Raw genomic sequence first — 27,919 nt, forward strand, 5'->3', positions numbered from 1 at the left:
AGGCTATCAATGTAAAGGTTGGCATTAGACTAACCTATTCAATTGACATGTCATCAGGTGAGTGATAACGGGAATTTCAGTTATCAGTCCAAGGTTTGTGTGTCAAATGTTTTTGATTTAGCCAAAGGGACAAATGCTTATCAAACAATGAAGTCCTTTATTGCCATCAGAACATGTGTGAAGACCAGCCTACCTGACACTGAGGAGTTGACAGTACCTGAACAGTACTACTAGGATACACACACAGAAAGGGTCAACATTCTCTCCACCCAGAAAGACATGGGGAAAGTGAGCCACAAGCGGCAGATAGTATTAAAGACAACGGAGGTATACATTTCACACTATAAAAAGACAAAATCCATTTTTCTCAATCCTACATGCAAGCATGCACAAATGAACCAAAGATAGAAATAATCAACGCGCCGCTGACGCATTAACACGCAGACGGTTGAAACGAAAGGGGTTAATCAATCTGGGTGACTTTAATTCAGTAAACACAATCCCTAACTAGCCTCAATACTTGTGTGAACATCTATCATGCTCAATGTTACACTGAGTATTACAATAAGTATTTAATGAGGGTAAGAAACCATTACACTAAGGAGATGGGGTTTATTTTATTCTTAGTCATCCTTGTAAAAAGGCAGCCATATTGTGGGTGAATTTGAGTGGCGGAAAGGTATACCGAAGCCACAACAGTACTTAAGTGTCTACGGTATGGATTCTAAAACACATTCAAGGTGGACATTAGCAGCAGTTCTAGTAGCGGATAAAATAATGGTGAAACTGAAACGTGAACCCTCTCCCTCGTGCAAAGCTACCGCTGAATGATCATGCAGTTGGTTTGTTGATTGTTTTAGAAAAATAGTGCAAACTCAGACAGAAGAAATCAATCAGTTCATCTCAAAAGATAGTTGATTTCATTTCCATTTTATTTCATCTTTTCTATGTGGAAAGAACAAAACGCAGTTGAGAGAGGTAACCAAGACAGTAACATGAGCCACCAAGGGTTTCTGAGTCACTCTCCCCCCCCCTCCCGCCTGTCGACCGCCACCTTTAGGAACCGGACAACCATCTCGCTTATAGTTCATCTCAAAACACTGTCATTTCTCCTTTGAACGCAACGCACAGTCGACCACACTGACTGAACCCCTCCGCCCGTGACTGAATTGCAACAGTGTCGTGGTGCGGTCGTGCATCTGTGTAAGCCCGTGTGTATATGGCTCTACTCATCCCTTTTGAAGCTGTGCGCATCAGTCAGTCTGCCTGTCTCCTCCCCCAGCCACGACCACAGGGACCATTCTAGAAGGGTGAAACAACGTGGCTCGCCTTCAACCGTCTACCTCCCTTCCCTCGTGGCGTGTGCGTTCAGACCGCCATTCTGCAGTTCACCCAGGCATTAGTAAGTGTGGCTGGAAGCTAGAGCGCCGTGCTACCCTACCTCTCTATTCCACACTGCTAGTGGGCCATGAGTAGTGGGCCATGAGAAAAAGAGGCACTAAAATTCTCATTTGTTTAAAGTCTAAATCGATCCATATATCATCAAGTCCTTAACCTCTCATTGTCTGTCGGTCAGTCAGTCTGTCAGGATGTATAGGGACAGCCCTGGACACTAGTGTCGAGCATGGGAGACGGGAAGTGATGCAACACTTCCTCCTACCCGCCCGGCCAAAAGAGCGGCCTCGCCTGCCTTTGTGACCTCACCACCGACCCAGGGCTATGTTCCAAGAATTCAGTGTTCTCCCCCCGATTTTAATCCTGTGGTTGCCAGCTCTCTCAACTGTGCACACGTACGTACAAACACAATCTCTCTCACACACACACACACCCACACAGCCCAAACGCTGTCCAGTCCACTCTCACTGAGGACAAGCGCCTTGAATTTTTTGTTTGGCACCAGACTTTCTGGCCAGTCACTCGTTCCCTTGTTTTCTGTCCTACCACAGTTAACACCTCTGCACTCGTTTAACTCCCATTCCCTCACTACTGGTCTGTTCTCTTTGAGCAAAAATAAAATAAAAACCTCTTTCCTGTGACACAAAACTCAACAATGAACTTTTTCAAATTCAAGGCACAATGTCGATCAATAATCACATCCGTCTGTCCGTCATCACCAACCGACATTTAGGCCAGGGTACGTAGAACTCCTGACACTTGTTCTTCACCGCTTGGACTCATCCGCCTATTCCTCCCTTTCTCCAGCTGGCATCTATCCTCCTCAACTTTTAGAGATGCTTCTGTTTGAATGGGAGAGCGACCACAAGTCCAAACCAGTGATAACATTAACAAAAAATAATAATAATAATAATTGTCTCGTCCTGTTTGAGATTCAGTTCTCTTTTAAAATCAAGTCATATCCACCAGCCCTTTTGGCAAGCTAGTTGTTTTTTAAAATAAGCACTAAGTACTGATAGATAGGATAACATACACCGTTACGTGTGTTTAAGTAAGATGCGACTGTCGTTTTTTTGTACTTTTTCTCTCCCCCCTCTCACTCAAAGTATGAATCAGGTATTTTGTTGTTTTTCACTCATCTGTTTTAAGGTTTAAGTAAATGCAAGCAGGGACAGAGTTTGCCATGAAGTCTTGCTCTCGACCTGGGTTTTTAGGGGGCGGAACCTAGTCCTCTACGAGACGCCGTTGACCAGGGTCTCGCTGGGCATGGCCATGCCGTTGCTAGGGGAACGCTTGGAGGGCGCCGTGAGCTCCTCCTTCTTGGTGCTGCTCCCGTTCTCCTGGGGGAACAGCAGAGGGGAAACTGTCAATTTAACAAGTTGCTATAAGCTGGTATCTTCTACGGTGTGTGTGTGTGTGTGTGTGTACCTTAGGCTCGGAAGCAGCAAGTGTCTCCAGGGGAAGGCTCTGTCGGCTCTGCGACTCGGCGCGGGATATGTAGTCTGCCACGGTCACTACAGACAAGAACCCAGAGAACAGTGATTTAAACAGGATATACTGTTTAATGACAAATCCAGCACAACACAGTGAGGAATGAGACTAAGGAAGGATACGGTAGACTCGATCAGACTACCATTTTCCTCTAAGGTCCAGACTGACAACAGGGAGGGAGGTTTGGGACGTCTGACACACTGCTCACCCTCGGCTGGCTGTCTGTCACGGCTGAGGGATCCTCCCTCGGGGTGGTTGCCGCGGTTACGGCGGCGGCGGCTCCTGTTGCGGCGCTGGGGTCGGCCCTCCTCATCTGATAAAGGTGAGAGAAAAAAAGAGGAAGTATGAGAGACGTAACTTTAACTTCAAACTAGTCAGCATAACTAACTGGTACTAGACAAAATGTCCGCCCTCTCCAGACTTCCTACCCAGTCCGTTCTCGTTGGGTCCGGCCTGGCTGTCTGACTCTGTGGCGGCGGCGTCCATCACACTCGGCTCCTGGTCGTTACGGCGACGGCGGGAGCGTCTCCTGCGGTCTACTCCTCCCACTCCCTCGCTGGTGTCCGTGTCGCCCTGCTCACTCTCACCCTCCAGCAGGGAGAATGGGTTGCTGTCCGGGTCCCTCAGCACTGACCAGGAGAGAGGAGAGAAAGAGAGGCCTAGCATATCAAACTGTACCACCTTCCAGTCGTAATGAAGGAAAACTTGACCATTAGGTTTGACCTGAAACATCCCAGTATCACCAAGGACCAATTTGATTCATTACAGCACATCGGAACAAAACATTGTTACAGAATACTCAAAAGAGCATTTCTTATTGGACAAGGTCACGAAGTCCCTCCCAATTTCAGTTTGTTTCCTTCTATTTGGTGCACAATGAATACAACCCTGTACCCCATTTGGACTATTAATTAGCCTGCTGTACTGCACCTGAGCTGATCGAGTTGGTAGTCCTTGAGGCGGGTCCTCCGCGACCCCGTCCGGTGTTGGCTCCACGGCCCCTGCCACCCCGACGGGAACCCCTCTCATCTCCGCCCACGCCTCGGGGCCGCTGGTCGCGCTCGTTAAGGTCCTCTGACTCCGAAGCGTTGGACTGCTCAGAGTTAGTACCTGGAAAACAGAGTAAGGGGCAGCTAGAGACTAAACTTCAACTGACAACAGTATAGATTAGTATAGTAAGTTAGCAGCTGTTTTGTTCTGACAGAGAGATGGAGTGAAATGAACAGATGGCGAGAGGGGGATGAAGGCAGGAATGAAGGAATGTGGAGTGTTTTGTACAAAACTGTAGTTTTTAGTCCCAAGTGTGTGTGGTGTACCAGTTGTCTCAGCAGAAAACCCATGAGAGAGAACACCAACTAGTCTGACTATTTGGTATTCACTGCAGCAAAGCACTTTACCAGATCGTCATGTCGACTGACGGAGTGTAGCCTGTTCACACAGAACCAAACTATCCACTTGTAGTCAAAATAATAATTTGCCGTTTTAGATGGATGACTGTTTTATATCTTTACATTCTATTAATATGAATAGATAAGCCTCTCCTGACTGATATGAAGTATGGTGATATGTATGACGGAGCATGGAGAAATCCTGGGTGATGGAGAACTCCATCTTTGTGGAAGGGAGGGGGCGAGAGTTCAGGGTACAAGCAGACACTATTAAAATGTATGTACTCAGCTGTACACCTTCGCTGAGTAAACATTTGAAACGTCACTCAGAGTTTAGCCTCTTGTATGATAAATATGTTTGTAGATTGAGATATTGGTCTTATCAGATGATAGAATGCAGTTAGCAGTGAGGGATCATGGGAGTTGTAGTCTAGTCTCACCATATCCAGAGTACTGGCTGTTGGAGGGCCTGCGTCCTCGTCCGCGGCCTCCGTAGGTGCGCGAGGTGTGGAGGTTGGTGGAGTTGCTGCTCTCGTCTGTCAGGTAGCCCTTCTCCCTGTCCCCGGGGCCGGCGCCCCCGACCCGACTAGGGGGGGCACGGTACCCCACCCCGATCTGACGGAGCTGCTCGTCAATCTGCAGCCGCTCCAGACGCAGCTGCTCCACTTCCTGTTAGAGACGGACATGTTAGGGCGTATATCATTAGGTAGATTCCTATAGGGCAGAGAGACAGAGGTACATGTTAGGACATAGTGACTATAAAAAGTCTACACCCCCTTAAACTTTTCACATTTTGTTGCGTTATGAAGTGGGATTGAAATAGATTTAAATTATGTCAGTCGCTAGGCTTCCATCCAATTTGGCAGATTTATGCGAATATTCTCAAATTGGCGTAAAACAATGCACATTATCCCACCAGTTTTTGCGGATAAAAGGCTGTGCGTGATGACAGTGCACACAAATAACTTTTGCCATTAAATTCCCATGTACCGAATTAAAAACACAGGTTAAAATGGGTTTCCATCACCTTTTCAACTCTGCCGGTTGCATTGCCAATGTGCCAACTCTGGTCTTGGCACATGAACTCTAGCCAACAGCTTGCAGAAACAGTGCGGGTAGGCTAACTACATTGAGATTATTATGGAGAAGAGCGATATTATTTGCATTTGTCAAACAGCAGCCAAGCATCGATCATCATGTCACTAGAATAAGACCCTCGATATTTATTGGAAAGGAGGATCAAGCTCATCACCGTACACATTCACTGCCCTGTGAAGTTCATCACTTATTTCATATGTAGCCCAGTAAACTGCGTGGTTTCACCGAGTCGTAGTGGGAGGACCACACAACATATTGCATTACTCCACGTTTACGTCGATATGGTTATTATATCAATATTTGCACATTAAGTCACTTCTGCCATTTCTCACAATTAATTTTACACACAAAGATCCCACCATGTCAAACAAACTAATTCTGTCTGAATTTATAAAATTGTACTGGCATCTCATGTTTCCATCAGACCGGTCGTGACTTTTTTCATGCGTCAGGTAAATTCGACTGCATGAAATGGTTGGATGGAAATGTGGTTACTGAACTACACAAAATACAAATTAAAAGTAATAACTAAAATAGTCATAGCATAAGTATTCACCCCTTTATGCAAGCCAGAATTAGTTCAGAAGTAAAATGTGTGAAATAGGGGTTATGACTTTTTATCGTGTCCCCCATACAAACAGCTGTACGGTCCGTCAGTAAAGTATGGAATTTCAAGCACAGATTCAACTACAAAGACCAGGGAGCTTTTCTTAAAGCCTCAGAAGGGGAGTGATCAGTAGATGGGTAACAATAACATCCAACATTGAATAGATCTTGAAGCATGGTCAAGTTAATAATTATGATTTATTAAACCACCCAGGACACATTAAAGACGCAGTCATCCATCTGAACTGAGCTGCAGGACGGGAAGGAAACTGCTTAGGGATGTCACCATGAGGCCATTGGTGATTTTAAAGTAGCTAGAGTTCAATGGCTGTGATTGTAGAAAACAGAGGATGGATCAACAACCTTGTAGTGAAGTCACAATAATGACCTAAATGACAGCTTGAGAAAAATAAAAATTATACAGAATATTTCAAAACATCAAATGTTATTTGTCACATGAACCAAATACACACACACACACACACACACGTTCAAAAGTTTGGGGTTTCTTAGATATGTCCTTGTTATTTTTAAAAGAAAAGCTAATTTTTTGTCCATTAAATATCAAATTGATCAGGAATACAGTGTAGACATTGTTAATGTTGTAAATTACTATTGTAGCTGGAAACAGCAGATTTATGGAATATCTACATAGGCGTACAGAGGCCCATTATCAGCAACCATCACTCCTGTGTTCCAATGGCACGTTGTGTTAGCTAATCCAAGTTTATCATTTTAAAAGGCTAATTGATAAATGGGCCTTGGTACGCCTATGTAGATATTCCATAAGAAAATCTGCCGTTTCCAGCTACAGTAGTCATTTACAACATTAACTGTCTACACTGTATTTCGGATCAATTTGATGCTATTTAAAAATGGACAAAAAAATTAATTATTTTCTTTTAAAAACAAGGACATTTCTAAGTGACCCCAAACTTTTGAACGGTGTGAGTGAGTGAGATATATATATACACACACACACACACACACACACACACCGTGAAATGCTTATGAGCCCATAACCAACAATGCAGTAATTAAGAAATTTGCTAAATATTCTAAAAGGAAAAAGAGTAACAATAACCAGGCTATATACAAGGGGTACAGGTAGAGTCAATATGTAGGGGCACAGGTTTGACACGGTAATTAAGGTAATATGTAGGTAGGGGTAAAGTGGCTATGCATAGACAATAAAGAGGGTAGCAGCAGCGTATGTGAAGAGTCTGAAGGAATGAGAATGTATGAGTGTGTGGCGTCAATATGCGTGTATGTGTGTGTTGGAGTGTCAGTGCATTCTGTGCGAGTGTGTGGTTAGAGTTCAGTGAGTGTACATCGAGCCTGTGCAAGAGTGTCAGTGCAAAAAATAAGGGTCTCAAGGCAAATAGTCCAGGTTGCCATTTGATTAACTGTTCAGTAGTCTTATGGCTTGGGGGTTATAAGCTGTTCAGGAGCCTTTTTGTCCCAGACTTGGCGGTCTGGTACCGCTTGCCGTGTGGAAACAGAGCAGTTTGACTTCAGTGGCTAGAGTCTGACTATTTTTAGGGCCTTCCTCTGACACCGCCTGGTAGAGGTCCTGAATGGCAGGAAACTCTGCCCAAGGGCAGTGTGGAGTGTAGTAGAGATGGCATCATCTGTAGATCTGTTGGGGTGGTATGCAAATTGGAGTAGGTCCAGGATTTCTGGGATGCTGGTGTTGATGTGAGCCATGACCAGCCTTTCAAAGCATTTCATGGCTACAGATGTGAGCACTACAGGGCGGTAGTCATTTAGGCAGATTACCTTGGCGTTCTTGGGCACAGGGACAATGGTGGTCTGCTTGAAACAAGTAGGCATTACAGATGGTAAGGGAGAGGTGGAAAATGTCAGTTGGTCAGCGCATGCTCTGAGTAAGCATCCTGGTAATCCGTCTGGCCCTACAACTCTTGTGAATGTTAACCTGTTTAAAAAAGGTCTTAAAGTGGTTGCTCCACTAAAAAAAGTTTTGCGATTATGCTGCGGTACTTAGAGGTAATTTAGTACAGTACCCTGCGTCACCACCTCATTGCTCCAGACCAGCGCAAGGGGGAGTTAGAGCACTGATTATGCTTTTGGGTCCCAAGCTACTGTGTCTCTGTAGTACTGTAGCCTACTCCTGACCAGTCACTTTGTACAGCGCCTTAGTGGCGCAGCGGTCTAAGACACCGAATCGCAATGCAAGCTGTGTTGCTACAGATGCTGGTTCAATACCTGTGCTGGCCTCGACTGGGAGACCCATGAGATGACTGCAGGTTTTTGGTTTCTCGCCCTCTAAAAGAAACACAATTCTAAATAAAAGCTGGCTTTATTTACAAATTAGTAACAATGTCTCACCCCATGTTCAAGAAATACCCCCCCGCAAGTTATTTGAAAAGTTATATTTTTTTAAACAGTGATTATTATTATTATTATTCATTTTGAATGATATAAAAGCCCCTTGGATATTCTCACAGATCTATTATTAACCCTGTTATTAGCAGGACAATATATATAAAATATTGGTAATGGCACCCAAGTGGCGCAAAATGGGATTGCTTTGCAGTTCTCCAGCTGTATCCACTGAAATAGCAGTGGGCGCGCGAGGTTCACGGCATGAGGGCAGGGGATGGGCCGCAGAGCCACGCACAGAAGACAAACCTAGCCCATGGGGAAGGGAGGAGGAAGGTGGAGGGGGGGTGTACCCCCACTCGGTAGCACAGAGCAACACTTCCAGGGCCATTGCACTAATAATGGCGCTGACTAGGGAAACGTTCCCGCTGTTCTTAGTGCCTGTCTGCACGTTCAAACTAAAACAATGTAACTAAAAATGGCGCGAAAAATGCCCCTTAGATATTAATTCGGAGGGCAGATATGGTTAAATATTAAAAGCATTAGACCTCTTCCTAAAGGCATTAAAAAAACGTTTATTTTTATTTTTTAAATGAGATGAAATGTACACATTTGTAAATCCCAAAATCTGAAAGTAATTGAAAACGTAGATACAAATGATTTGTGACATTGTGGTTACAATAAAGGCAAACAAAATGTAAACAAGACGCTGTGTTTTATTTACATTAGCGAGGGACAGCTGGTGGCATTTTGAAAACAGGTTTTCAAACACTTGTAGCCACATTAGCAGGACACTACTCTTTATAGCCCGGCTACTGTAGGTGTGAAAGTCACCTTTCCAGTACTCTTCACCCCGGCCCAAACTCCACCCATAACACAGTTACCATTCAAAAACGAGCTGTTTACCCCCTCCGCCCCCCCAAAAAGGACATTGCAACCAAAGAGAACAGACATCGTTTTCATTAAGCCAGCTTCTTTCTATGGTGCTACCCGTTCCAGGGTTAGGATTTTCAAGAGGACTTGAAAATGAGCCGGAGCTGAGATGATCACCAAAACTTTTTAAAAGTATTTTGGTTTCAGAGCATTTTCTATTAAAAAAATGGATATTGCCTATCAATGTGTAGGCATACTGTGTACTAAAACCAATTAAATAAAGGTTAAATAAAATAAATTGTGTACTAAAAACGTGAATGTGTTTTTGCAGAGAATAGAACCATGCCGACAACCATGCTGACAACCATCCGTGGAGATCAGTGGACAAAGGGCTGGACAACACGCTGCACCGAGAAAAAACAAGGTTGCCAAGAAAGCGGTTAGTTTTGCTAGATTCTTAAAATGTGTATGCAGCATTAGTGTTGGAGTCAATTCATTCTTAATTGATCTACTGTTTCTATCATAGGCCACTGTAAATCGATGGGGGCTCCGGGCGGTACCATTCTGCTCATCTGATGAAGGTGCACATGGATCAGATTCAAACTTTGAAGACCGAGATCGAGTCATTGAAGGCAGACCAGCAGAAAGAGAAACATTATCTGAGGGCAGAGATACGGGCGACAGCTGATGCATTGGTCCAGAGCGAGGCAGCATTGGTGGAGAATGACGCGTTGAAGAGGGCGAGGAACGAGATAGTTACAATCCATGCCAGGCACACCTGTGAGCTCTGGAACTCCACCTCCGACAGGCAGAGTCAACATACCTGGCGGGTTCATCAGGTCATCCTGACATTTCCATTCCTCTTCTGACAACAGAACTTGACCAACTGCTCACCGGGCAGAGCAAGGGCCGTCTGGACCATTATGCTGTTCTGCTATGATATAAGCCACCTGCATTTGTTTAAATGCTTTATTATCCAAATGTAAAAGCATATACTGTACAATACTGTATTTCTTCATCAGCATCTTTATGCTTTCGTTAATAAAATAATGATAAAAATACTCTTTCAAAATGTAGATGTTAATTTAGTTATGAATCCATAAAATTACTGTGGGAATAAATATCACAGAACGACAGAAATATTGGAACAAAGTTGTCTAATGAAGGTAAACTAATTTTAGCTTACTGGAAAATACTCTTTCAAACACACAGTCACGTTACACAGTGCCATTATGGCTATTAGCAGGTAGCTGGACAATAGACTTGCCTAGGAGGGTAGGGGGAGAATTCATCGTCAAATGTATTTCTTAGTTAGGTTGGCTGTATTACAACCAGCCGTGATTGGATTAAACTGAAATTGCAACCACCAGAAAAGATAAAACAAAGTATTATGCATCACATCTGACCGTGATTGGGAGTTCCATAATGCGGTGCACAACTGGCCCAGCGTTTCTCTCCTTCTAAAAACAGAAATAAACGTTTTGGCCTTTATTCAGATTACAATTGCTCACTATAATTTTCCCCCCCAAACAAAATAACCTCCAAAGTATTGTTATATATTATCAAGTTGATGGCACAGTCCTATAGCCCAGCACCTACATAAAGCTGAGTGACTCACTCATTCATGGCTTTGGAAAATAAGTACCAACATTCTTTCTGATAGTCTTTAATAAATAAATGTTTTGGTTACCCTGACCTGGACACCATGTACAGTATTATAATAGCCCATTATGGGCTATAAGCAGGACAATATACCTTTACCAACACCTCTCTGTATTTTGATACTGTGTGGATGGGGCCTCCCGAGTGGCGCAGTGCAAAATGCGTTGCTACAGATGCAGGTTCGATACCCGTGCCGGCCGCCACCGGGAGACCCATGAGGCAGCTTTTAATTTAATTTAGAATCTTCATGCTATATTTTCCAATATAAGGTAGGCCTACCGTAGGCGACATGAGTCTCACTAGTGTTGATTCATGTGCTGTTTAAAGTGGTGTAGGTCTTGTTTATTTAAAGAGCATATTGAAGTTAGAAGCAATAGGATTTGAAGCAATAGCCTACAACTATTTTAGCACAGTTTCACGCTGCTCTGAGACAAGCATGGGCACTGGTCTTGATAAATCAATGAGATTTTTATTTTCACTGAATCTCCGTTTGGGTATTGGTTAGACTAAAATTATGGTGTAGAAATGTTATGCTCTTAGTGTAACCTTTATTTAACTAGGCAAGTCAGTTAAGAACAAATTCTTACAAGGACAGCCTAGTTGGGGAATTGAACCCCGGTCTCCCACGTGCCTGCACGACACAGAATTCTTTAGCTAAATAGCCCAGTACTGTAGCCTACTCCCTACGCTGCAACTTTTAAAAGAACGAACCACTGTACATCAGCTACGGAGAGTGTGATCACACAGTCGTCCTGGACAGCTGGTGCTCTGATGCAAGGTTCAGTGTTGCTTGCCTTGGTTATTGTCATGAGAGCATTAAAAGAATTAAGCCTGTCTGGTAGGTTCACATCACTGGACAGCTCGTAGCTGGGTTTCCCTTTGTGATCCGTTGAAGTTTGCAAGCCCTGCACATACGATGAACGTCTCAGCCGGTGTAGTAGGATTCAACATTAGTCCCGTATTGACGCTTTGCCTGTGATGGTTCGTCTGAGACGTTTTACATTTTTGGTAATTTAGCAGACGCTCTTATCCAGAGCGACTTATAGTAGTGAGTGCATACATTTTTGTACTTTCACGTATTGGTCCCCCATGGGAATCGAACACACAACCCTGGTGTTGCAAAAGCAATGCTCTACCAACTGAGCCACATGCGAGACATGCATATGTATGCAACAACGCATTATTGTTGTCTGCGAAACACGGCAAAGGCCTACACCCTTTGGCCTAAATGCAAAGTCTTATGTTTGGGGCAAATCCAACACGTCACTGAGTAAATGCCTCATTTTCCAGCACGGTGGTGGCTGCATCATGGTATGGGTATGCCTGACATCAGCAAAGACAGAATAGTTTCTCAGGAAGACAATAAGCGGGATGAAGCTAAGAACAGGCAAGATTCTAGAGGAAAACCTGCTTTACACCAGACAATGGGAGAGGAATTCACCTTTCAGCAGGACAATAACCTACAACAAAGCCAAATCTACACTGCAATTGCTTACCAAGACAATGAATATTCCTGAGTGGTCAAGTTAGTTTTGAACTAAATCAGACTGTAAATCTATTTCAAGACTTGAAAATGTCTTTCTAGCCATGATCCAACAACTTCACAGAGCTTGAAGAATTTCACCCCAAAAAAAGGGCAAATATTGCGCACTACAGGTGTGCAAAACTCAGACTTACCCCAAAAAACTCACGTCAAAATGGCTGCCAACTGTGTTAACACATGTATTTACTCAGGGGTGAATATTTATCTAATAAAGGTATATTAGTTTTATTTTTCATTAATCCTTTAACACATTTGGAATTGTATTCCACTTGACATTACAGAGTATTGTGAAGATCGTTGACAAAATTACAATGAAATCCATTTCAATCCCACTTTGTAACAATAAAATGTGAATAAATCCAGGGGGTGGGAGGTGTAGACTTTCTATAGGCATTGTATGTAAGATTCCTATAGGGCAGAGACCGAGGTACATGTTAAGTTAAGAAGCATATGTGTAGCTAGATTTGGAGTCGGAAGTTTACAAACACTGAGGTTGGAATCAATTAAACTATTTTTGTCAACCACTACACAAATGTCTTGTTAACAAACTATAGTTTTGGCAAGTCGGTTAGGACATCTACTTTGTGCATGACAAGTTATTTTTCCAACAATTGTTTACAGACAGATTATTTTTTTCAAACTTAATGCCTCTTTGCTTGACATCATGGGAAAATCAAAAGAAATCAGCCAAGACCTCAGAAAAACAATTGTAGACCTCCACAAATCAAATTCATCCTTGGGAGCAATTTCCAAACGGCTGAAGGTACCACGTTCATCTGTACAAACAATAGTACGCAAGTATAAACACCATGGGACCACGCAGCCGTCATACCGCTCGGTAAAGAGACGAGTTCTGTCTCAGAGATGAACGTACTTTGGAGCGAAAAGTGCAAATCAATCCCAGAACAGCAAAGGACCTTGTGAAGATGCTGGGGGAAACAGGTACAAAAGTATCTATATCCACAGTAAAACGAGTCCTACATCGACAACCTGAAAGGCCGCTCAGCAAGGAAGAAGCCACTGCTCCAAAACCTCCATAAAAAAGCCAGACTACACTTTGGAACTGCACATGGGGACAAAGATTGTACTTTTTGGAGAAATGTCCTCTGGTCTGATGAAACAAAAACAGAACAGTTTGGCCATAATGACCATCGTTATGTTTGGAGGAAAAAGCCGAAGAACACCATCCCAACCGTGAAGCACGGGTGTGGAAGCACCATGTTGTGGGGGTGCTTTGCTGCAGGAGGGACTGGTGCACTTCACAAAATAGATGGCATCATTAGGGAGGGAAATTGTGGATATATTGAAGCAACATCAAGACATCAGTCAGAAAATTAAAGCTTGGTCGCAAATGGGTCTTCCAAATGGACAATGACCCCAAGCATACTTCCAAAGTTGTGGCAAAATGGCTTAAGGACAACAAAGTCAAGGTATTGGAGTGACTATCACAAAGCCCTGACCTCAATCCTATAGAAAATGTGTGGGCAGAACTGAAGAAGCGTGTGCGAGCAAGGAGGCCTACATTCCTGACTCAGTTACACCAGCTCTGTCAGGAGGAATGGCCCAAAATTCACCCAACTTATTGTGGGAAGCTTGTGGAAGGCTACTCGAAACGTTTGACCCAAGTTAAACAATTTAAAGGCAATGCTTCCAAATACTAATTGCGTGTATGTAAACTTCTGACCCACTGTGAATGTGATGAAAGAAATAAAAGCTGAAATAAATCACTATTATTCTGACATTTCACATTCTTAAAAATAAAGTGGTGATCCTAACTGACCTAAAACAGGGAATTTTCACTAGGATTAATTGTCCGGAATTGTGAAAAACTGAGTTTAAATGTATTTGGCTAAGGTGTATGTAAACTTCTGACTTCAACTGTATGTGGACTGGCAAACATTTATATGATTTGATTATTTATTTTGCAACATACAGGGACCCACCCATACTTATGGGCCCTGCTCAAAAGTAGTACACTACAAAAAGGAATAGGGTGCCATTTGGGATGCACATTTAGTAGGGAAAAACCCATCACTGCAGAGTTGACACAGCCTTAAGTCATGTGACTTTACCATGTCCAGCAGTTTGATGTGATTTTCCAGTGGTTTTGTGAAATAAGCCATGTAAGAGCCAAATTCTGCAGTGTATACAAGGGGGTGGTCAGTTTAGGTGTTTTAGGGATTAGGCGTCTAAGGGATTGGGCTCAAGTGCAGAGAGCAGTTTACTGGGAACTTTTGGTTAGGTGAGGTGGTTGAGGGTGGAAGGGTTGGAGGGTGTCACTTCAGAATGCGACAGCTGCCGCCACTGAGCCTTGTGTGAGGTGGCTGACGATGGGTGAGGGGGTGCAAGGATGAGTAGAGGGTGTGTTATTTTTGGAGGCTAGGGTCCAGATATCCTGTAATCTACACCCCTACCCCTCGTCCCAACGCTGAGTAGGGGGCTATTTTTAAAAGCACAGGGTAAGGGCAAAATGGAGTCGCTCTCAGCAGCTTTCACATGAGGTAGGTGGAGGAGGGTGGGACAGGTGACCGATCTGGAATGATCTGACACCTCCACCTTCTACAGACTGCATCTACTCCCCATACAGAAGTGGTGGTGTGTGGAGTACACAGAAGAACACCAACCAGTGTAAGACAACGTCTTCCATGAGTGTCCACACAAGAGTAGGTAGACTAGAACTTGCCCCGGATTCAGGGTCAGATATTTTTTCCATTCCCTTTAACGGTTAAGATTAGGGGGGGGTTGGGTAATCTGATCCTAAATCTGTGGGTAATGGGAACTCCTACCATACGTGTATATTCTGGCCATTGGCCCAAAGTATGTATGTATAAAGAATACACCAGGCATATAGGGTCAATATACATCTTAACGTGTCGTAACAGAGAGGGGTCCGGTGTTTAATTGACATGAGCAGAGGTCAGGCCTGAGAGCGGCGGTGACCTCTCCCCTCTGTGTGCGCGCGTGCGTCTCACCTGTAGGTAGGCCACGTGGTACTCCAGTAGGGCCTGGGCGTTGCTGATGTTCTCTTTAGTTCCCACAAAGACGAAGGGAACCATGCCCTGGAGAGAAGGAGAGTGTAAGAGAGTGGACTGGTAGACTGTTGCGCTTCATTTTACATTTGGAGGTGGGCGAGTCCTGATGTTTAGTCATGGAGATTTGGAAACATTTGTGCATTTCCATAAGGGGCAAAGAACTGGTGTCTTTAAATTGATGTAGAAATACATAGAGGTTTCTCTTTGAAGGGACATTTTTTGAAAATAAAGTGGGTAAAAGCACACAGAACAACAGTGATATACACCAAACGATGGAGCGGGCCCAGGCAACCCCCCTTAGAATGGGTAATGTACAGTACAGACATGCAGAGGAAACTGAAATGGGACAACTGACAGCGTCGACAGACCGAGCCTATGGATTGCAAAATTCTGGTTACTTTCCCAAAATTCTATAAATCCCGGGTTGAAGGATTCCTGGATTTCCTGTTAATTCTTTCCGGAATCCGTGAATATTCCTACTTGGAAGTCTGGAAAACCTGGGACTTTTAGGAACGTTACCGGTATTGTGCAACCTTACAACAGACAGAGTTGGAAACAGAAGCGGTAGCTAGCACCCTGTTAAGGTTACAGTTGTTTGGTACGGTTGTTTGGGCGACCGCAGCACTCCATTCACCTCTTGTTTAGGGGCAGTGTCTTCTCTGCCAGCCCCCTGCCTGCCTACCTCCTCACGGGGAAGCTTTTTGTCATTGTCCCCCTCGATCCGGACCCGCACCACCCCCGACTTGTCCACAATCTCCTGGATGACTTTGCCGTTCTTGCCGATCACTTTTCCTGGGAGAGAAGAGTGAGAGAGGAAGAAGAGGGGGCATTTGGAGACCAAGGATTAGCTGGATGAATCCGTAAACATGGGCACCCTCATAGATATCATCCTGACCGACTTGCCCTCTAGTTTATATCAAATTATAAAAGATGCCACAATTCAGACAATCATTGTTTCTCAGTACATGTGTGTGCAGGAACTTTCCTGATTGACTAAATCATAGGGGTGGGGCGTCAACTCACCTACGAGGTTCCGGGGCACCTGGAAGTAGTCTTCTTTGAACTCCAGGAAAACCCTGGCCAGCTTCACTGCTTCTGGGTTCTGCAACGCAAACACAAAATCAATTCAACATGCCATTAAACACATACAGAGAGAGATAAAGGCTGACAGCCTACCACACACACACGCTGACACACACCAAGACCCCGCTCTCACCCCAACATACCCACCCACCTCTCCGTAGATCCTGAAGGTGCAGCTCTCCTCCTCCAGTTCGATGGCGGTGACACCAGGCACCTTCCTGGCCTGCTGGATGTTGGCACCGTGGGAGCCAATGGCCAGACCCATCAGGTCTTCCCTTACCTTCACCTCCTCCTGGTACGCAGATGCCAGCTGCTTACTTGTCTGGGGGACAAGGACAATAGGGTGTCTGTGTCTGTCAACATGTTGATGGCCAGTCTCCAAGTTACATTCTCAAGCGTGTTTGATTCTAACTGAATGAACATGAGGGGAGAAGTGTGTGTGTGTATACCTCAAGGTGTTTAGTGGCTTCTTCGTTGCGGGACATGAGCATGAGCTTGGTACGGATGCTGCGGAAGTGCATGTCGCTTAGGAGAGCAGCACGCTTCACTGTTGTCTCATTTGTTGACTAGAGAAAGCGGAAGTGTTAGTCTGAGAAAGCTGGTTAAAGAAGGGAAAAAAGGGGACATTACTAAAAAGGCTAGCCTTGTAGCACAGCTCTCAGAGTAGGAGAGCTGATCTAGGATCAGGTAATTTACAAATAATGAACTAAAAAAGGCAAACTGATCCTAGACCACTAAGCTTCTCAGAGTAGGAGTGCTGAATACAGGGCCTGAAAGCAGTAGTGGCTGTGATACTGACCAGCACGATGAGCTCGTGTGAGGCTGCACTGTAGAAGATGCAGTTGGCTCCAATGGCTTTCCTGAAGTCTTTATGGATGTTGTCGTTCGCACAGCTGTTGGTTAAAAAAGAAAGAAAAAGAACTTGGGTCAAACCACAGTTATTCACAACAACAGCGCACTATGTAGCTACTGTGAGAGGCTGATGGCCTGCCCAAAAGACAGCTCAAAGACAAAGCTCCGATGACAACATTTCAATGTGTATAACTGTCTAAACAAGAAACCCTTCACATATAGCACCCTATTCCCTACATAGTGCACCACGTTACAGAAGTAGCCTTCAATAAATAGGGAGCCATTTCCGGTGCAGCCAATGTACTCCAATGACTAGTGGAGTAACATGTTGCCTCTGGTCGTTCAATCTGAGTACAGTGCTACAGCGCCGCCCCAGTGGTGAGGCTGGTGTAGTGCACTGCCGGGGTCAGAGGTCAAACACTCACATGTTCCGTAGGTCTTCTGGGATGGCGATGGGGACCTTGTGGAAGGAGTTTCGGGAGGAAGGACTGTTGGGGTTGACGGGCCGGATGCGTTCGTGCGTGACGATCTCGTTGTATGTGGCGTCGCACGCTGCGTACTCGATAACGTAGAACTAAAGGGTTGAAATAGAGAGACAAAGGTTCTCAGAGACGGCGAAATTGCAAGAGAAAGAAAATATTTAATGAATAGAAATAGACCCAGCTTAATAAAAATATGGGTTAAATAACAAGGATCATTAAAAAAAATACAAAAAAATTGACAGAGCGAGGGCAAGAGAGAGATAGATGGAACTCCACACACCATGCTCGAAGGCCAGTATAAGAAAACAGCACTCAACACAAAGCTGACATTCCAAACCTTTATCACTGATCAAAATAGTGGTCAAATCCAGCATTAAGCCTCACTAAAGGCGTCCGTATGCTCCCCATCCGAAACAGTTTGTGCATATATTATGATGACAATGTGACGCTTCTGTTCGTTTTGGCCTTCGGCAAGGTTTTTTGGGGGAACTGCTAATAATACTAGGTACATTTCATATTCACAAATGCAAATGGTCTAATTCAAAACCAAACTTTTTTCACTTTATAAATTAACTTAAACAATATGGCACTACTTTAACTAAAATGAAAAACAAAAAAGACAATTAAAACTTGTATTATTAATGAATATGATTTGTTTGTTTAAGATTCCTGGCAATGTAAATAGTTTGTATGTATGCTTGTTTGCATGCGACTATTCCTCTTTTTTTTGTTGATATTTGTTAATAATAAAAAATAATAAAAAAACGTTTTTTGGGGGGGGGGGGAGCTGTTCGTGCACACAAACATTTCTCTCGAGCCAAGCAGAAGTTCGGAGCCGAAGTCCACGCTCCGTTGGTCATTAGTAGGGATTCTTCAATTAAGTGTTTGTTGTCATTCAACGATACTCGTTTTCATGCACATTGAGAAATAGGCTACAGCACCAAACATCTTACACGGAACCCAAACCGGCTGCGCACGTGCGCCATCGTGCGCTAGCGTGCATCATTTATTTTGCCCCCCACACCAAACGCGATCACAACACGCAGGTTAAAATATCAAAGCAAACTCTGAACCAATGACATTAATTTGGGGACAGGTCGAAAAGCATTAAACATGTATGGCAATTTAGCTAGTTATCTTGCACTTGCTAGCTAACGTTAATTTGTCCTATTTAGCTAGCTTGCTGTTGCTAGCTAATTTGTCCTGGGATATAAACATTGAGTTTTTATTTTACCTGAAATGCACAAGGACCTCTACCCCGACAATTAATCCACACATAAAACGGCCAACCGAATCGTTTCTAATCATCTCTCCTCCTTCCAGGCTTTTTCATCGTTTAACTTATATGGTGATCACATCTAAACTTTCATAGTATTACCACGACAACCGCAACAAAGTTCGTCTTTCAATCACCCACGTGGGTATAACCATTGAGGATGGCACATGGGTACCTGCTTCTATAAACCAATGAGGAGATGGGAGAGGCAGGAATTGCAGCGCGATCTGCGTCAGAAATAGGAATGAGTTCTAATTTAGCCCTTGGCGTCGCAGACGCTCGTTGGCACGCGTGAGCAGTGTGGGTGCAATAATTGAATAACATGGATTTCTAAATGTATTTTGCGATGCTCGCGCACGCGATGTGTTCGGTCTGGTCAGCATGTTAGACATAAAATTGCGCGACTTAGATCTCCTCTGCAAAACAGATTTCTAACAGATTTCTTAAATCATCTTAGATTAATTCTGACTACTTTGAGGAAGCATAGACTGGCTTCTTAAGACGAACAAACAGTTCCATTGCCGCTTTCTCTTTTTCCAAGAAAAGTTTTTTTTTTTTTTTCAAGTATGCGAATACACTCGTTCTGTTGGCCTAGCCGAGTTTGGTACAGCGCCAGCCAAACTGAAGCATGCGGAAGGAAGCCTTAACACCTCCTCAGTCACATTCTACTGACCCAGGGTCAGTCTGCCTGTCTGGAAGACAAAGTGGTTGCGTCCCAATAGTGCACTACTTTTGAGAAAAGCCCATAGGGCTCTGGTTAACTGTGACTATTAAATAAAAAAAATAAAAAAAATGTAAAGTGTCATTTGGGACTCAGTGTGTCAGACAGGGAAGTGTTTAATGTTAGTCGCTAAATTCCAGAATCAACCCTCGGCCCCTACTCAACAGCCAATCCAGAAGATCTGAGAGGATTGGATAGGTATATATAAAAAATATTTTTAAAAGGGTAGTAGCTTCAGCTTTCCTTCTCAAAGACTAGGTGGGATCTACAGAGGTGCTAGGGGTCAATATGGAATGTAGAATCTGTGTGTAGTCTAAGTGACTCTACAGTATGTGCCTGCCTGCTTTAAACAAGCCATGTGCTTCCTGCTGCATTAGTTATCCCAATTAGCCTACATTAGACTGCTGTGTGTGGGTCTAAACAAGGGATGACTGAGGGGTATCCCCCATAGTGGACGGAGCGGGTGTGTAAAACGCTGATGCATCACACAACATGCACATGACATTGCACAAATGACTACTTGGACTGATAGAGAACATTAAAAAGGGGACTATTTAGCAACAATACACCAAAGTCTTGGTTGAGATACAGGGATGTTCATCACCCCTTCACACAAGAGTGAGACCCGACCATGTTGCATGCAAGCACACAGAATATATATATATTTTTTTATCTCACACACAGTGCCCCCCCCTACCGACCCCATGCCGGCCCCAGCGTGCACCCGACCCCTAACTCACCAGTCCCTGACTCACCTCTCCCTTCATCATTCTCACCCGGGCCAGCCACCAGCCACATGGCTCCTGCTCGTTGGCCCTCGAGTACACCTGTTGAAGGGGTAGACAGGAGAAGATTATACCTGGACATACAGGTGTTTATACCTGCTCGGGTTGCAACATTCCAGTAACACAGAGGTTTTACAGAAATTCTGGATTTCCTGATTATTTCATCCTGCTTAGGGATGCAGACAGGAAGGATGATGCCAGAGCAATGATACCAGAACAATTACAAGACGAGGGAAAACTTTCTGAAATCTACCATGTAACATTAACCAAAAAGGTCAGGCAAAATATTTAGTAAAGTGATTATTGGGTGATTATGTAATGATATGATAAACAGTGAGATGGAGTGTCTCTCCATGGCGATGATGATTTGAGTGCTGCTGTGCTGAAGAATGGAATCCTAGCTGGCTAATCATGTCTAAATTGGACTGTGGTTAATCCGTCTCCACATTGCTCTGCCGTAGTGAACAGGACTCTGGGTAATCTCTCGACTGGCTGAGACCCGGGCTCATGGGTAGTAATCTCCAGCTATGAATGGAATCACAACGGAGGAAGCAAACTAAACCACTGATAGTGATATGGATTAATGTGTGGTATGGTATGCTTTATGACATCACATGTGGGTGTGTGGGTAGGGTCAGTGCTATCCGGGATCCTTGAGACATCCCTACCCTTACCTAAACTTAACCATTTTAACAATGTCAACTTTAAATGGGGTAGGGACTCCCAAGTATCCGAATAGCACGGACCATGTGGGCAGTGGACTAAACAGGAGGTAGAAACCAACCAAGGAAGGAGTTTCCACTGTCTTTCTGGGCAGGTCACACAGTGAGGAAAAACTCCTGGCCCTCAGAAAATAATGAGGGGAATTAGGTTGCAAAATTCCAGAAACATTCCCAAAATTCCCAGGTTTTCCCAGAAATCCCAGGTGGAAGACTGCTGAAATGTTTCTGGAATCTGTTTTGCAACCCTAGCGGGAGATAGCGGGATCTGGAGAATTTGGGGACATAACAACGATCGGGCAGAAGTACCTCCACCTCCTCTCCCTCGCCAATGTCCTTGTGGTAGTCGGCTGGGGGCGGCAGCCGAACGTCACTGAAGGGCAGCTGTCTCTCTGGTTGCCAGCTTTTTGGGGGGGGACAGAGAGAGAGAGGGGGAGATTGCAGCGAGGTGGAGAAGGCGAGAGAGACAGATGGGGAGAGGGGAAACAAACACCTTTCAGTCACAACAGTAGGAGAAACACCAGCTTCCTGTCATGTGATTTATGAAAGTTCACCTCCTGTCCAACACTTTATATTACATTGACAGACATCGCCACACCAGTTAGGTCCAGAATAAAGTCTGGGTGTGTGGTAAAGCAGGCTGATGGAGGAGCTATAGGAGGACGTGCTCATCGTAATGGCTGGAATGATACCAAACAAACACATGGAAACAATGCGTTTGTTCCATTGATTCCATTCCAGCCATTACAATGAGCAAGTCCTCCTATAGCTCCTTCCACCAGCCGCCTCTGGTGTGTGCGCATGTGTAGCAGAAACTTCCGGAACACAGACCCTAATGAAAGTACCAGAAAGAAACAGGAGCGAGACCCAAAAGCATGTCAAACCCTAACATAACTAAAGCTTAAGTGTCATTCTGCCTGAAGCAGTGTTCTCTAGCTGACAGACAAATCACTTGGTGACAGTTAGTCAGTGGGGGCCAGGAAGTGAGACTAATGCCGCGTTTACAAGAAGGGGAAAGCCATAAACCTAATAGAGTTACTGGATTACATATGGTAATGATTCTAAGACACCTATAATGTACATTAGATCATTTATCTACAGGAAGACTGTGTGGATGATAATCAAGAATCATATAAAACTAGGATATCCGGGAGGTAGTAGCGTGTCCTTTTACATAAAACACTCGAAACGAGAGCTCAGTCTAAAAACAGCCCACTGGACTGCGGCTGAGTTCAACCTACTGGCTTCAAATTCACAGAAAGACATTTATGTCAAATGTGAGGGGGGTTCATCACAGTTGTATTTAGGGATGAAACGGTTACCATTTTCACGATAAAATTCCTGACGGTTAGTATTACTGTTTCAAATTTTAATAATTAAAACCATGTTTGATTACCGAGGTTTGAGAAACTCGCGGTAAATACTGTCCAGCATCAACCAAAGTCAGCAACCGTCTGACGCAGGCGCAGCATGCAACGTGGATTTTGTTTTGTGTGGAAACATGGCGGAAGGCAGTGACAGGACCAAATCTGAAGTGTGGTCGTATTGTGGGTTTTACTAGAGTACTGAGAGAGCTGAGGGAAACTTAATTGAAGACGGTTCCCTGTCTGCAGAACATGCAAAAAAATAAAATTAATAATTAATAAAATAAATAGCTGCGAAAGGGGGCAACACTTCAAATCTCTTGAGTCATTTTCATGACCACCACCCACTACTTTATAGTGAATGCCAGGTAATTTAACTTTTAGCTCAATGCATGATGTGGGGACTTTGGAAAGGGGGAAAATGTCATGGTTTATCTAACTTGCTAATAGCTTGTCAGTAATGTAAATTGAAGCCATCAGTGTTACCTACTCTTGTAAAAACACTACACGTTGTTCTGCTGCTGTATGCGTCGTGTGTATGCAGACTATTTGCCCATTGTAACATATTTTGTTCATTTCAAAATCGGCAGTCGACGACTTTTCTCCAATAGGAGAAACACTATCGACTCCTATATTTATGTCAATTGTTGGGCTCATTGCAATTTGTGTTGTTATTTTAAATGTCAACACCTGCACATTGGATTTGTTTACCTATGTATTGTTCTTACATGCACATTGCTTTACTTGTGTTGTTTTTATATGCACATTTGATTTGCTTACTTTTTAAATTTTATTTTACTAGGCAAGTCAGTTAAGAACAAATTCTTATTTTCAATGGCGGCCTAGGAACAGTGTGTTAACTGCCTTGTTCAGGGGCAGAATGACATTTGTACCTTGTCAGCTCGGGGATTTGATCTTGCAACCTTCCGGTTACTAGTCCAACGCTCTAACCACTAGGGTACGCTGCCACCCCAACTTAAGGTTGTGTTCATTAAAACCTAGGGAAACTTAACTCTCATGGCCACATGGTGCCATCTTTAATGTTATTATTTTAATGTTTATGCACACAAAGTGCATAGTGATGCTAATTGATTTTTGGTGACTATAATCGTGATATGAAATTTAAACAACGTTTCATCTCTAGTTGTATTATAGTCTAGCTAGCCGATATAGTGTAAAGGTCAACCCTATTTTGAAGTCAGTGGTTCAAATATGAACGAGAATGGTGTCAAGGAGCAGTAGCCAGCATTCTCATAGAAAGCATGGCTTGTCATTCATTCACGTAGTATCTCACAACCAGCTACTCCTACACTTCCACAAGGCAAGAGGACAGGAGGGAGGGAGGTTGTTGGAACGGCAGAGCCATCCCAAGAATGGCAGGGGCCACTGTCCAGCCCCCCTGCCTGCATACCATAGGGAACTATATTTAGCAGGGGACTATATTTATTTACAGAGTCAACTAGAGAAAGAGGAACAGGGGGTAGGAGGAGGGTGGCTAGCAAGATGGGATGGAACAGGACAGGGGGATATGAGTTCCAGAAAGAAGGGGGGGGGGGGGGGGGGGGGGGACTATAAAGGTTTTGTGGACAGCTGTGTCCGGACCACAGGTGGTTCTGAAACGGGGATTTCAGGACAGTAAAACTAGGCCAAAGGACTGGGGGAGAGTGACGACTTGAGTAGCGTGGCTAGACTGGTGATAGTGCGCAACTCGGACAGATCTTCTATGAGTCAGTAACCACACAAGCAGATGGTCAACTCTACACGTTATGTCACGAGAGAGAATGAAAACTTACTTGTTTTCGAATACTATTGTGAGTGAGTCTTCGTGGACATCTTTGATGAACCCCTGAAAAAGAAGAGAAAAAACCCAAACGTTATTAGGCAAAAGTCTACGCCACTGACTGATGGGAGGGCAGAGGGACTAATGGGTAGACTCATAACCCATGAAAGGACTATGACTGTTACTGAAAAGACAGTGTAGCCATCTTGGGGACAGAGAAATATAACTGTGCTGGACATCCACATTTATTACAATAAAATGAGAGCTTTGTGTGTCGTCAGAGGGTAAAAACAGGTCTGACTACATGGGTATCAAAAGCACACACGACCGTCCCCACTGGAGAAAGTAATGCGATACCGTATCCTTGATCAACAGCCATTACGAGACCCCCTCCTCCAAATCTGTTCCTCATCCATCACAGTCAGCCATCCACAGATCTATCACAGTGCCATAAACTCTTCATCAGGGTGGGAGTAGAGCGGAGACATGGGGGGGGGGGGGTGCCACGGTGCTCAGTGTTACACTGCCTTATATGGGGCCGACGTCGCTGGCAGTGGCACTAGGGCCTGAGAGGGAGTGTCAGAGGCGAGGTGAGGGAGTTTCACCTGCTGGAAATGAAAGGGCCGGCACTTCCCAGGAAAACCTGCTTAGATTTCAGGAGGCAGTCTGAACGAGCATTAGGCTATGTATGAAAGCCCTTAGCATTAGATTCCCTCATATTACACAATCTCACAGTAAAACCTGCTTAGATTTCAGGAGGCAGTCTGAACGAGCATTAGGCTATGTATGAAAGCCCTTAGCATTAGATTCCCTCATATTACACAATCTCACAGTAACTTTACAGCTGCGACTTTCTCAGGCCCCAGAGAGAGATGGCCAAAGAGCCAGATTGAACTGCAATGTCACAACACAAACAGCCACCTTTTGTGTCGCTGTCACTCAAAACTGCAAGCATGGGCACAGAGACTGGATAGGTAGTAGCTACCACAGGGGGGAAAACACTGTCCTGACAGCTGCTGTGATGGAAGAAAGGAGGTAGGCCTAATAGCTATATTCCATTACAGGGCCTACTGAATTAGCCACATGTGTTGTGTGATGTAATGAACAGTGTTCCATTCTACTACCAGGTCAAGGGTCAGGCAAGCCATTTGGCATGGCAGTCATGGTCACATGACCCCAGGAGAGCACAGAGGTTAGAGTGGTCATTCACGGCAGTACAGTGATGGCACTCCTTCTCCGGCCATGTGCTGTTCCAGGAGGACTAGAACTCCCTAGACTAGAACTCCCCACATGCCCAAAGAGGGTCTCCTCTGGGGGTGCCAGGTCTACACTCCTGACATTACTGGTATAGCAGGATATTCCTTTTGGCATCTGTGTATGGGTTACTGTAACTGTGCAGAAAGGGCAGCGCTGAAGAGGATTGTAGTTTGTGTGTTACGCATGTGCAAGACATGAGGCATGTTGTCTTCACCTAAATTATCCAACCAATCTGGTTCCTCTGGAAATCATAATCACACATTTAGAATACACAGGGAGAACTTGTTCTCAACTAGTTTACCTGGTTAAATAAAGGTGAAATATAAATAAATAAATAAAATCTGAACAAGAGTGAGGAGAGAAATAAGCGTGAATGGATCATGTACCTTCAGGCCAGAGTGCTAAACTGTCAGCCAGTAAACAGAACAGGTGAGAGGGAGAGGAGTGTAAAAATAGTCTAAACCACGAGTCAATGAGAGGGGAGAGTGGAGCTAGAGAAGAAAGGAAAGAGTGAGGAAACAAATCAGACAGGGGGCTAAACAAAAGAGGTAGAGGATGACAGAATGGAAAGATGAGGAAAAGAGGGATAGGAAGAGAGCATGGAAAGGGGGAGGACTATGGTGTTGACTGACTGGCGGAGTGTTGAGATTAGGATAATCTGTTCCACCAACACCTGATTCAGTCCCTCAGTCATTGTCAGCCCTGGGCCATTCAACCCATAGCAAATCACTAGCGCCTATTCAACTGTCTGCCAGTACACACACACTCTTACACTACAGCCACCATTTGGCACAGACATTGAATGAAGTCATTTGACTCAATTTGAGTAACTAAATAAAATGACTGAAATCGTTGACTTCCCCTTGTTGTGTCACGTATGGTTATTAAGCCATTGTGGTGTGATGATTTTTTGGAAACAGTCATGTGACTGACTGACTAACAAAAGTAAGTAATTTGATTCACTGAAATAATGAAGGCTGACTCAGCCCACTCCTTGGAAAGACAATTGGGGGGAGGGGGGGGGGGGTATTGCTCGGGATAAACCGGGAGAGCAAACAAACAAATCGATATTTCATTAGGAATCACCATTTCAGATGTGGCATCATTCTACAACCCCTATTCTCGCAAATTTGAGAGGTTAACTAGCAACTCCAACCAAAGAAAGGAGTGCCCGGGAAGATGTTAGGTGATGCCAGACTAGGTAGCTAACTGGCTAACGTTAGCTAACTGAACAGCCCAAACATAAAACATAGTTAAGACACTTGGAATTTAGCTAACAAAAACAGGCCACGACAAGCGTTCACCACAATGGCAAACCCTGACGAAGTAGAAATCTATGAATAGCGACCTTATCATTTGATGTTGGGCCTACTCAATGAATGAGAATCTGCCAGCTAACAACGACGATGTACTCACTACCTAGCTAGCTACTGTAGTTAAAACAAAACAATGTCGACTGTTTCATATTTGTAGTTGTTTAACGTTAACGCATGACTAACTTAGTTACACCGGTCATTTCCTTTACCTTGTAGAAGGCCCCGTTCGAGCCGCGAACCTCCACCGCCAGCCCGTCCATAGTAGTCGGTAGGTCCCCACGACTGGTCTTTTCTGAAGCCGCTACGACTCCGTGCGGTTCCGGTACCACCCCCAGCTTCCCTGCCGCTGGCCCGTCGCCGCTCTCCAACCGCTTGTGGATTTCCAGTGTTTCGGGTGAAGGGGCTGGGGAGTTGAGTGTTGATGGGATCAACAGATACCGTTAGGTAGATACCGTCTCCAGCGGTCAACTTGACGTTTACTCACACTAGTTAGCAAACTATCGATCGTTTTGTTAGCTGGCGTGCAACGGCACAATTAATGTGCTGTCCTGCGTTGAGAAGGGGACCGCGGCGGTCAAATTGCAATGTGCTTCAAAGCTAGTAAACTAATGTTAGCTATCGCTAATTACCTAAGTTAGCTATCACCAACACCCTGATTCCGTCACTTGCGGGGATGTTAAAACAGGCGTATAAATGCAGCAGTCGATGTAAAGTTTTTATAGAAAGTCGTCACAGGGATTCCTTTATTTTATCTTGAAGTACAATTTTGCCAGGAAGACTCCTCCCGATAAAAACGTATGTGGTGCACTACCGCCCGGCAACTCCTTTACTCCAACCGCCCGTCTCCTCAAAC

At 44.3% G+C, this 27,919-nt stretch overlaps 1 protein-coding gene across 7 annotated transcripts; it reads right to left on the reverse strand.

Moving 5' to 3' along the window:
- Nucleotides 1–137: 137 nt before the first annotated feature.
- On the reverse strand, nucleotides 138–27,919 carry LOC120049662 (fragile X mental retardation syndrome-related protein 1-like). Of its 7 annotated transcripts, none has more exons than XM_038996007.1 (17): nucleotides 27,276–27,919; nucleotides 24,507–24,559; nucleotides 21,659–21,752; nucleotides 20,601–20,672; nucleotides 17,792–17,940; nucleotides 17,314–17,407; nucleotides 16,964–17,080; nucleotides 16,666–16,836; nucleotides 16,455–16,533; nucleotides 16,114–16,223; nucleotides 15,372–15,458; nucleotides 4,715–4,943; nucleotides 3,817–3,996; nucleotides 3,315–3,515; nucleotides 3,095–3,199; nucleotides 2,824–2,909; nucleotides 138–2,735 (listed from the first exon to the last, which is right to left on the reverse strand). In XM_038996007.1, the coding sequence occupies exons 1-17, from the start codon at nucleotides 27,324–27,326 to the stop codon at nucleotides 2,628–2,630; spliced, it is 1,986 nt and encodes a 661-aa protein (XP_038851935.1). In that variant the 5' UTR covers nucleotides 27,327–27,919; the 3' UTR covers nucleotides 138–2,627. The 7 variants fall into 7 exon arrangements, with proteins under 7 accessions (XP_038851935.1, XP_038851932.1, XP_038851934.1 ...); XM_038996004.1 differs by having other exon boundaries at nucleotides 3,029–3,199; XM_038996006.1 differs by having other exon boundaries at nucleotides 16,066–16,223.

The sequence above is a fragment of the Salvelinus namaycush genome, chromosome 6, assembly GCF_016432855.1.
Source record: "Salvelinus namaycush isolate Seneca chromosome 6, SaNama_1.0, whole genome shotgun sequence".
In the NCBI taxonomy this organism is placed as follows: Eukaryota; Metazoa; Chordata; class Actinopteri; order Salmoniformes; family Salmonidae; genus Salvelinus; species Salvelinus namaycush.